The sequence below is a fragment of the Aulonocara sp. 'chitande type north' Nkhata Bay genome, linkage group LG3 (assembly GCF_057382095.1).
Source record: "Aulonocara sp. 'chitande type north' Nkhata Bay isolate Kocher_YH1m ecotype deep benthic linkage group LG3, A_spYH_male_GT1.1, whole genome shotgun sequence".
Classification (NCBI taxonomy): Eukaryota; Metazoa; Chordata; class Actinopteri; order Cichliformes; family Cichlidae; genus Aulonocara; species Aulonocara sp. 'chitande type north' Nkhata Bay.
This window is the reverse complement of record NC_141346.1, coordinates 10,524,718-10,538,338: the sequence shown is the minus strand read 5'-3', so window position 1 is coordinate 10,538,338 and position 13,621 is coordinate 10,524,718. Positions and strand designations below refer to the sequence as shown.

At 45.9% G+C, this 13,621-nt stretch overlaps 1 protein-coding gene across 1 annotated transcript; it reads right to left on the bottom strand.

The window, feature by feature from the left end:
- Window positions 1-304: 304 nt before the first annotated feature.
- On the bottom strand, window positions 305-8,512 carry LOC147333920 (polymeric immunoglobulin receptor-like). The gene is made up of 5 exons (XM_086286818.1): window positions 8,218-8,512; window positions 7,294-7,629; window positions 6,546-6,875; window positions 2,216-2,343; window positions 305-766 (listed from the first exon to the last, which is right to left on the bottom strand). The coding sequence occupies exons 1-5, from the start codon at window positions 8,309-8,311 to the stop codon at window positions 560-562; spliced, it is 1,095 nt and encodes a 364-aa protein (XP_086142944.1). The 5' UTR covers window positions 8,312-8,512; the 3' UTR covers window positions 305-559.
- Between the last annotated feature and the right edge of the window lie 5,109 nt (window positions 8,513-13,621).

The following is a 13,621-nucleotide window of genomic DNA, read 5'->3' as shown; positions in this document are numbered from 1 at the left end:
GGGTCATGGAGTGGCCAGCAGAGTGCCCGGACCTTAATCCAATAGAAAACTTGTGACATCAAAAATGGTGTTTCTGAGGCAAAACCAAGAAACGCAGAGGAATTGTGGAAGGTTGTCAAATCCTCCTGGGCTGGTATATCTGTTTACAGCTGCCACAAGTTGGTCGACTCCATGCAGCACAGATGTGAAGCAGTTTTCAAAAACAGTGGTTATACATCTTAGTTTAGTGATTCACAGGAATGTTAAATCTTAACATTTTTTCAGTTTATTGAGTAAATATTTGAGTTTTTGATCACTGTTTTCTTCATAAATGTAGACAGACAGACTGATTTCACTCATTATCATTTTCTTTACAAACCAAACTTTTATTTCCAGAGATATAAAAAAAACAAAGTTAAACACAACAGTGTTAAAAAGGGCACAGCCGAGCAAAACACCACAAACACAAAAACAAGCTGTCTCCCAGTGGGCTGGGCTTGAGGAGGAAAAGTCACATGGGGCATCATCAGTTTCTTTCTGTCCTTGATCATGTTTTTCGTCGCGCTGGGTAACAGTGACTTCATGGAAAGTCAGTCTCAGCATTATTCAGCTTTGAATACTTTGCAGCCCTTTCAATTGTTTTCTTACGTTTTTTTCTCAGGTTTTGTTTTGTTGTGCTAAAACCCCTCTCATATTTTCTGCAGATCAGATTAATAAGAAGAGCAACAACAACAAGAAGCACAGCAGAAACTGACAGACCAACTATCAGTCGAACAGATCCATCCTCCTTCCCTTCATCCTTCCTTCCATCCTCCTTCCCTTCATCCTCCTTCCCTTCATCCTTCCCTCCATCCTCCTTCCCTTCATCCTTCCTTCCATCCTCCTTCCCTCCATCCTCCTTCCCTTCATCCTTCCCTCCATCCTCCTTCCCTTCATCCTTCCTTCCATCCTCCTTCCCTCCATCCTCCTTCCCTTCATCCTTCCTTCCATCCTCCTTCCCTCCATCCTCCTTCCCTTCATCCTTCTTCCCTCCATCCTCCTTCCCTCCATCCTTCTTCCCTCCATCCTCCTTCCCTCCGTCCTTCTTCCCTCCGTCCTTCTTCCCACCGTCCTCCTTCCCTCCCTCCTCCTTCCCTTCGTCCTCCTTCCCTCCGTCCTTCTTCCCCCCATCCTCCTTCCCTCCATCCTCCTTCCCTCCATCCTCCTTCCCTCCATCCTTCTTCCCTCCCTCCTCCTTCCCTCCATCCTCCTTCCCTCCATCCTCCTTCCCTCCGTCCTCCTTCCCACCGTCCTCCTTCCCTCCCTCCTCCTTCCCTTCGTCCTCCTTCCCTCCATCCTCCTTCCCTCCATCCTCCTTCCCTCCATCCTCCTTCCCTCCGTCCTTCTTCCCTCCGTCCTTCTTCCCTCCGTCCTTCTTCCCACCGTCCTCCTTCCCTCCATCCTTCTTCCCCCCATCCTCCTTCCCTCTGTCCTTCTTCCCCCCATCCTCCTTCCCTCTGTCCTTCTTCCCCCCATCCTCCTTGCCCCCATCCTTCTTCCCTTCATCCTCCTTCCCTCCATCCTTCTTCCCCCCATCCTCCTTCCCTCCGTCCTCCTTCCCCCCATCCTCCTTCCCTTCATCCTCCTTCCCCCCGTCCTCTTTCCCTCCGTCCTTCTTCCCTCCATCCTCCTTCCCCCCATCCTTCTTCCCTTCATCCTCCTTCCCTCCGTCCTTCTTCCCTTCGTCCTTCTTCCCTCCATCCTCCTTCCCTCTGTCCTCCTTCCCTCCATCCTTCTTCCCTCCATCCTCCTTCCCTCCGTCCTTCTTCCCTTCGTCCTCCTTCCCTCCGTCCTCCTTCCCCCCATCCTTCTTCCCTTCATCCTTCTTCCCTCCGTCCTCCTTCCCCCCATCCTCCTTCCCTTCGTCCTCCTTCCCCCCATCCTTCTTCCCTTCGTCCTCCTTCCCCCCATCCTTCTTCCCTTCGTCCTCCTTCCCTCTGTCCGTCTTCCCCCCGTCCTTCTTCCCTCCGTCCTCCTTCCCTCCGTCCTCCTTCCCTCCGTCCTCCTTCCCCCCATCCTCCTTCCCTCCGTCCTTCTTCCCTTCGTCCTCCTTCCCTCCATCCTTCTTCCCTTCATCCTCCTTCCCTCCGTCCTTCTTCCCTCCGTCCTCCTTCCCCCCATCCTCCTTCCCCCCATCCTCCTTCCCCCCAACCTTCTTCCCTTCATCCTCCTTCCCTCCGTCCGTCTTCCCCCCAACCTTCTTCCCTTCATCCTCCTTCCCTCCGTCCTTCTTCCCTCCGTCCTCCTTCCCTCCGTCCTCCTTCCCTCCGTCCTTCTTCCCTCCATCCTCCTTCTCTCCATCCTCTGTGTCTCCTCCTGTGTGACCTGCAGGTGAGAAACAGGTGTGAGGTGTCAGCTGTCAGGTAGGTGATGAGTGGAGAACAGAACAGAATCTGTTTCCTCTTCTAGTTCAGGACAACAGATTAATACAAACTATTCACAATATGTATAAAGTGAGAAAATACTGGTGGATTTTTCTTAATTTAACAAAGGAAACGGATGATCTGACTAAATATGACTAAAACTGATCCAGCTGATCTTTATAATTTGCAGACTGAGAGTTCGTTAAAACATGTCTGAGACTTTTGGAAGGTCAAATCCTCGACTCTCTGAACCTGTGTTTGTTTATTATGAGGCTGAAACATCTGAACCTGTGATTCAGATTCAAGCTCTGTGGGAGTTTCCCCCCCAAGAGGGACAAAAGGACCCCCTGATGATCAACGATGGTCGCTCACAGTGGACGTAGATGCTTCTTTCACTCCTCTTTAAAACCATCTGTCCTCTCTGTCCAAAATGTGAACATTAGCATCCTCGAAAGAGTGTCCTTTATCCTGTGGAGGTGGCTCTTCTATGTCCATCAGAATGGTGGGATCAATAGGATCAACAGGTGCTCCATGACCCTCCTGGGGGACACTCCCATAGGGCTTAAAAATCTGGGAGATCCACCAGTTGCTCTTAGAACTGAAGAAGCTTCTCGGATTAAACGTTTTAAACAAACTTGAAGAGGTCCAGCTCCTTACAATAGTTTTTTACAGTTGTTACACAGACCAACTGTGTATTGTGGCTGTTATGTATTTGCTCTGGCAGGTAAGTTTATAGCACAAAGATAATGTGTTCATTTATCAGCAGTTTATCACAGCTGGTCACAGAGATACTGATGATTTCAGCATGAGAGGTTCAAAGCCACACTGTGATCAGTCTCAGGAGTTTGGAAACTGCTTACAGATCAGTAACTCTGCTCAGCTGGTCTCATTACAGCGAGAGGGCAGCCATGTTTTTAACACAGCTGCAGTAAAGATACAGTGGGGCAAAAAAGTATTTAGTCAGCCACCGATTGTGCAAGTTCCCCCACCTAAAATGATGACAGAGGTCAGTAATTTGCACCAGAGGTACACTTCAACTGTGAGAGACAGAATGTGAAAAAAAAATCCATGAATCCACATGGTAGGATTTGTAAAGAATTTATTTGTAAATCAGGGTGGAAAATAAGTATTTGGTCAATAACAAAAATACAACTCAATACTTTGTAACATAACCTTTGTTGGCAATAACAGAGGTCAAACGTTTACTATAGGTCTTTACCAGGTTTGCACACACAGTAGCTGGTATTTTGGCACATTCCTCCATGCAGATCTTCTCGAGAGCAGTGATGTTTTGGGGCTGTCGCCGAGCAACACGGACTTTCAACTCCCGCCACAGATTTTCTATGGGGCTGAGGTCTGGAGACTGGCTAGGCCACTCCAGGACTTTCAAATGCTTCTTACGGAGCCACTCCTTTGTTGCCCGGGCGGTGTGTTTTGGATCATTGTCATGTTGGAAGACCCAGCCTCGTTTCATCTTCAAAGTTCTCACTGATGGAAGGAGGTTTTGGCTCAAAATCTCACGATACATGGCCCCATTCATTCTGTCCTTAACACGGATCAGTCGTCCTGTCCCCTTGGCAGAAAAACAGCCCCATAGCATGATGTTTCCACCCCCATGCTTCACAGTAGGTATGGTGTTCTTGGGATGCAACTCAGTATTCTTCTTCCTCCAAACACAACGAGTTGAGTTTATACCAAAAAGTTCTACTTTGGTTTCATCTGACCACATGACATTCTCCCAATCCTCTGCTGTATCATCCATGTGCTCTGTGGCAAACTTCAGACGGGCCTGGACATGCACTGGCTTCAGCAGCGGAACACGTCTGGCACTGCGGGATTTGATTCCCTGCCGTTGTAGTGTGTTACTGATGGTGACCTTTGTTACTTTGGTCCCAGCTCTCTGCAGGTCATTCACCAGGTCCCCCCGTGTGGTTCTGGGATCTTTGCTCACCGTTCTCATGATCATTTTGACCCCACGGGATGAGATCTTGCGTGGAGCCCCAGATCGTGGGAGATTATCAGTGGTCTTGTATGTCTTCCATTTTCTGATGATTGCTCCCACAGTTGATTTTTTCACACCAAGCTGCTTGCCTATTGTAGATTCACTCTTCCCAGTCTGGTGCAGGTCTACAATACTTTTCCTGGTGTCCTTCGAAAGCTCTTTGGTCTTGGCCATGGCGGAGTTTGGAGTCTGACTGTTTGAGGCTGTGGACAGGTGTCTTTTATACAGATGATGAGTTCAAACAGGTGCCATTCATACAGGTAACGAGTGGGGGACAGAAAAGCTTCTTACAGAAGACGTTACAGGTCTGTGAGAGCCAGAGATTTTCCTTGTTTGAGGTGACCAAATACTTATTTTCCACCCTGATTTACGAATAAATTCTTTACAAATCCTACCATGTGAATTCATGGATTTTTTTTTCACATTCTGTCTCTCACAGTTGAAGTGTACCTCTGGTGCAAATTACTGACCTCTGTCATCATTTTAAGTGGGGGAACTTGCACAATCGGTGGCTGACTAAATACTTTTTTGCCCCACTGTATATACTTTACAATAAGCACTGCCTGTATTCAGATAAACTGCCAGCTTAGTTTGATTTGATCTAAACCTGACAGAGTGACAGCAGCCATCCTCTCTCTGTAACAGCAACAACATGCAGGGAGCAGCGAGTCTGCTCAGCTACACATGGATTAAACTCTACGGTTAAACTATCAGGACATAATAGAAGTCAGTGAATTAATAAATAACAAACTAGCTCAGCTGGAGTCTCACATTGTCACAGATGAGGATGATAACACTGACTCCAGAGTGAGCAGGACACATCTGTGCTAAAGAAAACTGATGGAGGCCATCTGAGTGTGGGTGGATGCTGGACTCCAGCAGTCAGTCAGACGCTCGTCTCCATTCATGCGGTTTGATGCACTTCATATATATAAAGGGTAACTTGGTTGGATGGGACAGAGAGCTGTGACCATTGACCAGATCACAGGTACAGCAGAGTTTTAGCCTGATGCTAAAGAAGCACGTTTTCAAACACATGATGATTTACTTTTCAAAAGTCTCAAGCCAAACATGACCCCTGACCCCACATGGTTGTTGTGGGCGATCGTGGCTCAAGAGTTGGGAGTTCGCCTTGTAATTGGAAGGTTGCCGGTTCGAGCCCCGGCTTGGACAGTCTCGGTCGTTGTGTCCTTGGGCAAGACACTTCACCCGTTGCCTACTGGTGGTGGTCAGAGGGCCCGGTGGCGCCAGTGTCCGGCAGCCTCGCCTCTGTCAGTGCGCCCCAGGGTGGCTGTGGCTACAATGTAGCTGCCATCACCAGTGTGTGAATGTGTGTGTGAATGGGTGGATGACTGGATATGTAAAGCGCTTTGGAGTCCTTAGGGACTAGTAAAGCGCTATATAAATACAGGCCATTTACCATTTAAAGATGTAGTGGGAGCTAAAGAAAGATTGGAAATTATATCCATGAATTGTCACATCAGCCAGTGTGTGCTCCAGCCGTGCTGGAATAGTGCAAACGTGCTTTTGTTTTGTTCTGGTTGTTTCAAAGCAGGACGGCGACTGTTCTTTGGGTGAGATCACGTGTTTCCTGTGTAATCTAAGTTTCATGTTTACAGACGAGTTAGAGAGCAAGAGAAGAAGAGACGGATTCATAAATGTCTTTGTTTCTGCTCTAACCAAACAATGCTGCTCTACAACTCTAGACTACCAGCCACAAAGACAACAGCTGGAGAAACATCTGTCTACCTCTGACATCCACCAGCTCATCCATACAACAAACACACATCAACAACCAGGAAGCAGCTTCACCTCTGGGGCGATCGTGGCTCAACAGTTGGGAGTTCGCCTTGTAATCGGAAGGTTGCCGGTTCGAGCCCCGGCTCCGACAGTCTCGGTTGTTGTGTCCTTGGGCAAGACACTTCACCCGTTGCCTATTGGTGGTGGTCAGAGGGCCCGGTGGCGCCAGTGTCTGGCAGCCTCGCCTCTGTCAGTGCGCCCCAGGGTGGCTGTGGCTACAATGTAGCTGCCATCACCAGTGTGTGAATGTGTGGATGACTGGATGTGAAAAGCGTTTTGGGGTCCTTAGGGGCTAGTAAAGCGCTATATAAATACAGGCCATTTACCTCTGATCACACACACACTCAACTCTACTCACTCACCTGGAGGAACACTCAAGTAGACGATACTGATGATCTTCAATGAGCTGGTTCTTTCATTGAGGACACGACACATGTATGTTCCAGTGTCATTGATCCTCACATCCTTCAGATTCAAAGACACGTCTCCATACTTCATCTGTCTTTCCTGCAGATCCACCCGGTTCTTAAAAGATGGATGCTGGTGATCTGTAACAAAGCGACCAGCCTGGTACAAAAGCACAAATCCTGGCTTGTCAGTTCTGCTCCATACTACACTTCTGATCTTCTTGGTTGGAGTTCGACATGTCAGAGTGACGTCCTGTCCAGACTCAGCTGTGATGATCTTTGGCTCTGAAAGAGGAAACAACACAGAGCAGAGAGGTTAAAGGTCAAAGTACAACTATGATCAGAATGATTGACTTTAAATATTTTGTTTATTTCCTTTGACATTTGAGTTTTTAGTCATGTTGGATTTAATGAACCTCTGAACATCCAGCAGGTCACCAGTGACCCACTGAGGGGGAATTTTAGCCTCATGCTAAACATGCAAAGTGTCAGAAACTACAAGATGTTAGCTTCCACAGAACAACAATATGTGCTGATAATAAGTAAGAACAAGTCAACTCTAGACTACCAGCCACAAAGACAACAGCTGGAAACATCTGTCTACCTCTGACATCCACCAGCTCATCCATACAACAAACACACATCAACAACCAGGAAGCAGCTTCACCTCTGATCACACACACACTCAACTCTACTCACTCACCTGGAGGAACAACAGCCAGGTGGATGATGCTGGGAATCTCCAATGAGTCTGTTTCTGCCATGAACACATGACACTTGTATGTTCCAGCGTCATTAATCGTCACGTTCTTCAGAATCAAAGACACGTTTCCATCCTTCATCTGTCTGTCCTGCAGATCCACCCGGTTCTTAAAAGATGGATGCTGGTGTGTTGAATTAGAGAGACCATCCTGGTACAAAAGCACATAATCTGGCTTCAGGTCAGCGTTCTTCCAGTACACAGCTAAGATGTTGTTGTTTGGAGCTCGACATGTCAGAGTGACGTTCTGTCCAGACTCAGCTGTGATGTTTTTCTGCTCTGAAAGAGGAAACAACACAGAGCAGAGAGGTTAAAGGTCAAAGTACAACTATGATCAGAATAATTGACTTTAAATATTTTGTTTATTTCCTTTGACATTTGAGTTTTTAGTCATGTTGGATTTAATGAACCTCTGAACATCCAGCAGGTCACCAGTGACCCACTGAGGGGGAATTTTAGCCTCATGCTAAACATGCAAAGTGTCAGAAACTACAAGATGTTAGCTTCCACAGAACAACAACATGTGCTGATAATAAGTGAACATAATGTGTGAGAGAAAGCAGCCTCTCATTATAAGACACTGTGAGTCTCTGCATGCTGCCTTTATGGAGCTACAGCTGTTTGTATACACTGAACAAGAAGCTTTGTAGCTGCATCCTGACTCCTGACACTACAACACATCACACTGACACACACATTACACTTCTTTGTCTCTGTCACAGCTGGATTACAGATGTTAAGTGTCCACACAGACAAACTAAATCCATATTATTATCATTGTTATTATTATTCTTAACAACATGTAAACTAGTCGATGCTGGTCTATTGTCAGATAAACTCAGTTTAGTTTCTAACTGTAAACCTCACCTGCAGAGACGAACACGACGACGACAGCAAACAGCAAAGCGGAGCAGCGTGATGCAGTTACAGCAGACATTTCCGTGTCATTATTACTGATCATCCAGCGCTTCTTTGATTTGTTCTGAAGTCTAAATCTGTCGCTAATTTCAGCGAACAACTGAACCTGAGTTTAAAACCTGATGAGATTCAATTAAATTTAAGGTTTAAAAAAAAGCTGAAAGATTTAAGCAACTGACTGCACACTTCCGATTTAACTACTACTACTCAGTTTTGCCGACTCCTCGGTAAGGGAAATTTCTATTGGCTGTCCTAAAATTCGCTAGAAGTCGTTAAATGACGTCATCACCCAATTTGAATAATTGTAACAGACGCTGTAGGAGAGAGAAATGACATCGTGGAAGAGACAAAGTCAGTTAAAAACACCCTAAAAGAACTTACTACACATTTAGAACTGCAACCTTTTCATGGCACAACTCCAACCCTCCTTGTTTATAATTGGAATCAGTGCATCGATTTATTTTAGACAAAAACAATGTTGTACATCTAGCGCTGCTCCAGTCAGAACGGCAGCGTCGCTCATGAGAGATTCATTTGCAGTTTGGACCGTAGGGTGAACATCTGTTCTGGCCATGTACTGTGCAATTTTTGAGTCGTGCGACGGTTTTGGGGATCGGCCGAGTTTCGCCTTCATCGTGTGTCGTGCATCGTGTAGTATACGTGGGGTAACGAGAAGCGATTAACACCTCACGACCATCAATCGGGAGGATTTCAAACCTGTTTGAAGTCCTCTCGGCCGTCGTGAGGGTGTCTCCGCAGCCTCTCACACTGCGCACGCGCAAACAAGAAATGTTAGCGAACAGACGGAGCAGCACGTGCAGTGCAGCGTGTGATCTGGACACAAGCGATGGAGGCACAACTTGTAGAACTTTGGAAAGCTCATCCGAGCCTTTTCCATGTGGCCTCACAAAATGATCACGACCACAACAACCGTGAAAATAGTTGGATCTACACTGCTGCTCAATCACAGCTGCCTGATCATGTTTTTCATTAGCAATTCAGCAAAGTTGATGGTGGTGGTGTGTGTGTGTGAGTGAAAGACAGAGAGGGAGAGAGAGTGACAGATTTTGTGTTATAAGCTTCATGTTATGGACGCACAGTGTGAGCTCTCAGGTCGCATCAGAGCATCGGGCCGTATAGTGTGAGACCTTCTTCTGAACTTCTAACCCCTGCGAGTCAATCGTGCAGTTTGAGCAGAAGCTGAACAACACGACTGAAAAAATCGCACAGTGTTTGCCCAGCTTAAACGGTGTCTGAAAAGTCGCTAAATATTGCGACAAAGTCGCTAAATTGGCAACACCGCTACTACTACCTCTTCCGCAATGATGTGTTTTCCTCTGATTGGGAGAAAAGAAAGGGGAGTGTACGTTATGATTCGATTGTCTGTCTGAGATTGTCATTGTTACGGTTCTAAATAAAGTTTATTTAAAAACTACGACTACCTCTTCCTCTATCTTTTTATCGCTGCTCGCAGACAACTTCAGGTGCCTTAGTGGATCGGAACAGCTTTTTCTCATATTAACAGCAGTTGCTCTCGAAAACCCAAATATTGTCCTATTAATTACATCACCTGTATTCCTCTGAAATATTTATTTTACCTTTAACTGAATACAATTCTTCTGTTATTCAAATCTGAGTATTTGTTGCTTTCCTGTTATTTACCACATTCTAACATTACATGTTCAAATGTCTCCTCTTGTCCACAGAATTCACAATTCCCTGTGTCATGCTTGTTCATATTTTTAACATGAATATTATATATATATATATATATATATATCAGCCCTCTTACCTTGTGTAGTAAATGAAAATCAGGAGTTCTTTGTATAACCATGGTGGTAAAACTGAAAATGATACTGCTGAACTAATACTTTTCTTACTAATTCCTTTCTAACGTATTTTTCCCTGTAATTTAACCAAAACTTCCTGTTGATTCCCTTTATTTTTCTTGTTTTTGACAAGGTTTAACTATATCATGTGCTATGTGTTTTTCACCATGTCCCTTTAACTTTGCCCAGTAAGTTAAAGCTGATGTCTTCTTATTTCTAACAGTAGTTCATTCATTTCGACTTGCAATTGAAACATTTTAATGGCCCCAAAACACAACCTCAACACTTGATACTGGGTTTTATCCAAGTGATTTAACAATCTTTTAGCTGCTGAGCCATAGACCAGACATACATAATCCATGATCTAATGACACTTATATATAAAGCTTTTCATGTTGTTTTTTCTGCAACCCATTCGCTGCTTTTGAAACATGTAAAATATTCAAAACCTTTTTAGATTTCTCAGTCATTTCCCCAATATGTGTTTTCCATGTAAGCCTTTTAATCAAAACTAATCACACGAGCCAAGGTGTGAGAATGAAGAGAGGCAGAGAGGAAAGGGCGATGGTTTTATGAAATCCAAAGCAAAGTGGTGGAAATGAGAAGTACAGGACGAAACAGGAGAGTGGAGACGGTTATATCTCGACTGAGATTCGGACACACTGGTTTAAATAGCACATTTTTAATAAGTAAACACTGTACAGAGGAGTGTGACTGCAGTAGGGAACAGGAAACAATAGAACATGTTTTATTGCATTGTCAGAAGTATGATATGGAAAGGAGACAACTGATCAAAACCTGGAGGATATGAAAGTGAAGTGGGACTTGATTGATTGTTTCGCATGAGCTCTATAAGTGAAAGTTATCAGGCTGTATTTTGGTTTTTAAGGCATTTGTTCGGAAAGATTTACATTATTATTATTATTTATTTATTTATGTCATTTCGGTCCAAACTCCACACCAGTTGGTGGCGGTAATGCACCATTTTGCCGCCAATAAACCCTATACAGAAGAAGAAGAAATCGAAAGCGTAGCCTCTGCATGAGCGTCTCAGACACAGATTCGTAGTCAGTGACTTTCAGCTTTATTTAAACCTTAAATGTAATCTGATGTGTTCAGGTTTAAACTCAGGTTTAGTTGTTCAGTGAAAATACTAGTGATGGGCATGAAGCTTCATGAAGCACTGAAGCTTTTCATCCAATTGGTTCATCCCAGCGCAAAGCTTCATTTGCTCTAGTAGGACACCTACTGGACGTAAAAATATTAGTTGGCATGAATTTGAAGAGTGTGGCCTTTTGCACACAGCCTGTAAATGTCAACAACAAAAGGAGTGTGTAAAACATGTATATTGTAGTGATGGCAGTATACTGTGTATATTTATACTGGCAGTATGGAAAATGATTATTTGGAAATGCTTAAAATGGAAATGATCATTTACTGTGAGGTGAGGTGTGGTTGGGGTGTGGACAGTGGTTGTGCTTTTGTAACGTTGAGGTATGGACAGCTACACACTGAGGCTTTGAGCCTCAGTCCTGCCTGTTCACATTTTATTCTGTAAAAACTAAATTTTCACTGCTTTTATGACCTTTATTGGGGAGAACATAGCTAGGATTTAATGATTTAACACATCTTTTGAATCCTTTGTCCTCCACAATGCTAAATGGCTGTGAGTCCTCAATCACCATGCTAACCAGGTCTTCATCTATTTGAGATTGTTCTCCTGAGGAAAGACAATAAAGATAAAGCACAAATATAAATATCACACACGTAACTTATAACAGCTGTATAATATTGTTATATCATTTAGTAACATTACTGCATGCTATATTATCATGGCATTTGATGGCTCACCTGGTCTTGCTCCACAATCGGTGTTCCCCTTATTCTCATGCAAAGCTCTGTAGTGCCTAAGCATGGATGAGGTGTTGTTGTTATATCCCAGCTCCCTGGCACATAGCAAACACTTCACCTTGTACAAAAGTACAGACAGCTTAACATAAATTGTATTGCACCATCAGTATTATGAAAATACATCTTCTGTAGAAATCTACATACCTTGTTGGGAGGATCCATCCATCCATCCATCGTCATCCGCTTTATCCGAGGCCGGGTCGCGGGGGCAGCAGCCTAAGCAAAGAGGCCCAGACCTCCCTCTCCCCAGCCACCTCCTCCAGCTTATCCGGGGGAATACCAAGGCGTTCCCAGGCCAGCCGAGAGATATAATCTCTCCAGCGTGTCCTGGGTCTGCCCCGGGGCCTCCTCCCGGTGGGACATGCCTGGAACACCTCACCCAGGAGGCGCCCAGGGGGCATCCTTGTCAGATGCCCGAACCACCTCAGCTGGCTCCTTTCGATGTGGAGCAGCAGCTGCTCTACTCTGAGCCCCTCCCGGATGGCCGAACTTCTCACCCTATCTCTAAGGGAGAGGCCAGCCACCCTTCGGAGGAAGCTCATTTCTGCCGCTTGTATCCGCGATCTCGTTCTTTCGGTCACTACCCACAGCTCGTGGCCATAGGTGAGGGTAGGGACGTAGATCGACCGGTAAATTGAGAGCTTCGCTTTTACACTCAGCTCCCTCTTCACCACGACGGACCGGTGCAGCGTCCGCATTACTGCAGCTGCAGCCCCAATCCGTCTGTCGATCTCCGGCTCCCTTCTCCCATCACTCGCGAACAAGACCCCGAGATACTTGAACTCCTCCACTTGGGGCAGGAACTCATCCCCGACCCGGAGTGGGCACTCCACCCTTTTCCGGCTGAGAACCATGGCCTCAGATTTGGAGGTGCTGATCCTCATTCCCGCTGCTTCACACTCGGCCTCGAACCGTTCCAGTGCGAGCTGGAGGCCCTCACCCGATGAAGCCAACAGAACCACATCATCTGCAAAAATCAGAGATGAGATTCTGAGGCCACCAAAGCGAAAGCCCTCCGCCACTTGGCTGCGCCTAGAAATCCTGTCCATAAAAATTATGAACAGAACCGGAGACAAAGGGCAGCCCTGGCGGAGCCCATCACCCACCGGGAACGAGTCCGACTTATTGCCGGCAATGCGAACCAAGCTCTTGCAACGGTTGTATAGGGATCGAATGGCCCGTAGCAATGGGCCAGACACCCCATATTCCCGCAACACCTCCCACAGGACACCCCGAGGGACACGGTCGAATGCCTTCTCCAAGTCCACAAAACACATGTAGACTGGTTGGGCAAACTCCCATGCACCCTCAAGTTTGTTGGGAGGAATAAGATCAAAATGTTCCCACACAGGGGAGGACATCCTCCTCTTCTTAGCTGGCTCCATTCTCTCCTGACTTTCTCTCCTCACTCTCAGAAACCTCCAAACTCTCACTAACCGCAACTCTCCATCAAACACCCACATTTTGAATGAAGTCTGAGGGGTTTATATCGCTGTCATAGCTCGCGGCAAAGTTCAAACCACTTCATGAACCAGTCACGTGGTACAGCGAGGCTTCGGACGTCATCATTTTCAGCTCCTCCCATAAATGAAGCAAGCCTCGATACGCGCATC

Coding starts and splice junctions, on each gene's coding strand:
- LOC147333920 (XM_086286818.1), bottom strand. CDS start 8,311: ATGATCAGTAATAATGACACGGAAATGTCTGCTGTAACTGCATCACGC. Junction 7,630..8,217: donor CGTCGTGTTCGTCTCTGCAG/GTGAGGTTTACA, acceptor TTCCTCTTTCAG/AGCAGAAAAACATCACAGCT. Junction 6,876..7,293: donor CCTGGCTGTTGTTCCTCCAG/GTGAGTGAGTAG, acceptor TTCCTCTTTCAG/AGCCAAAGATCATCACAGCT.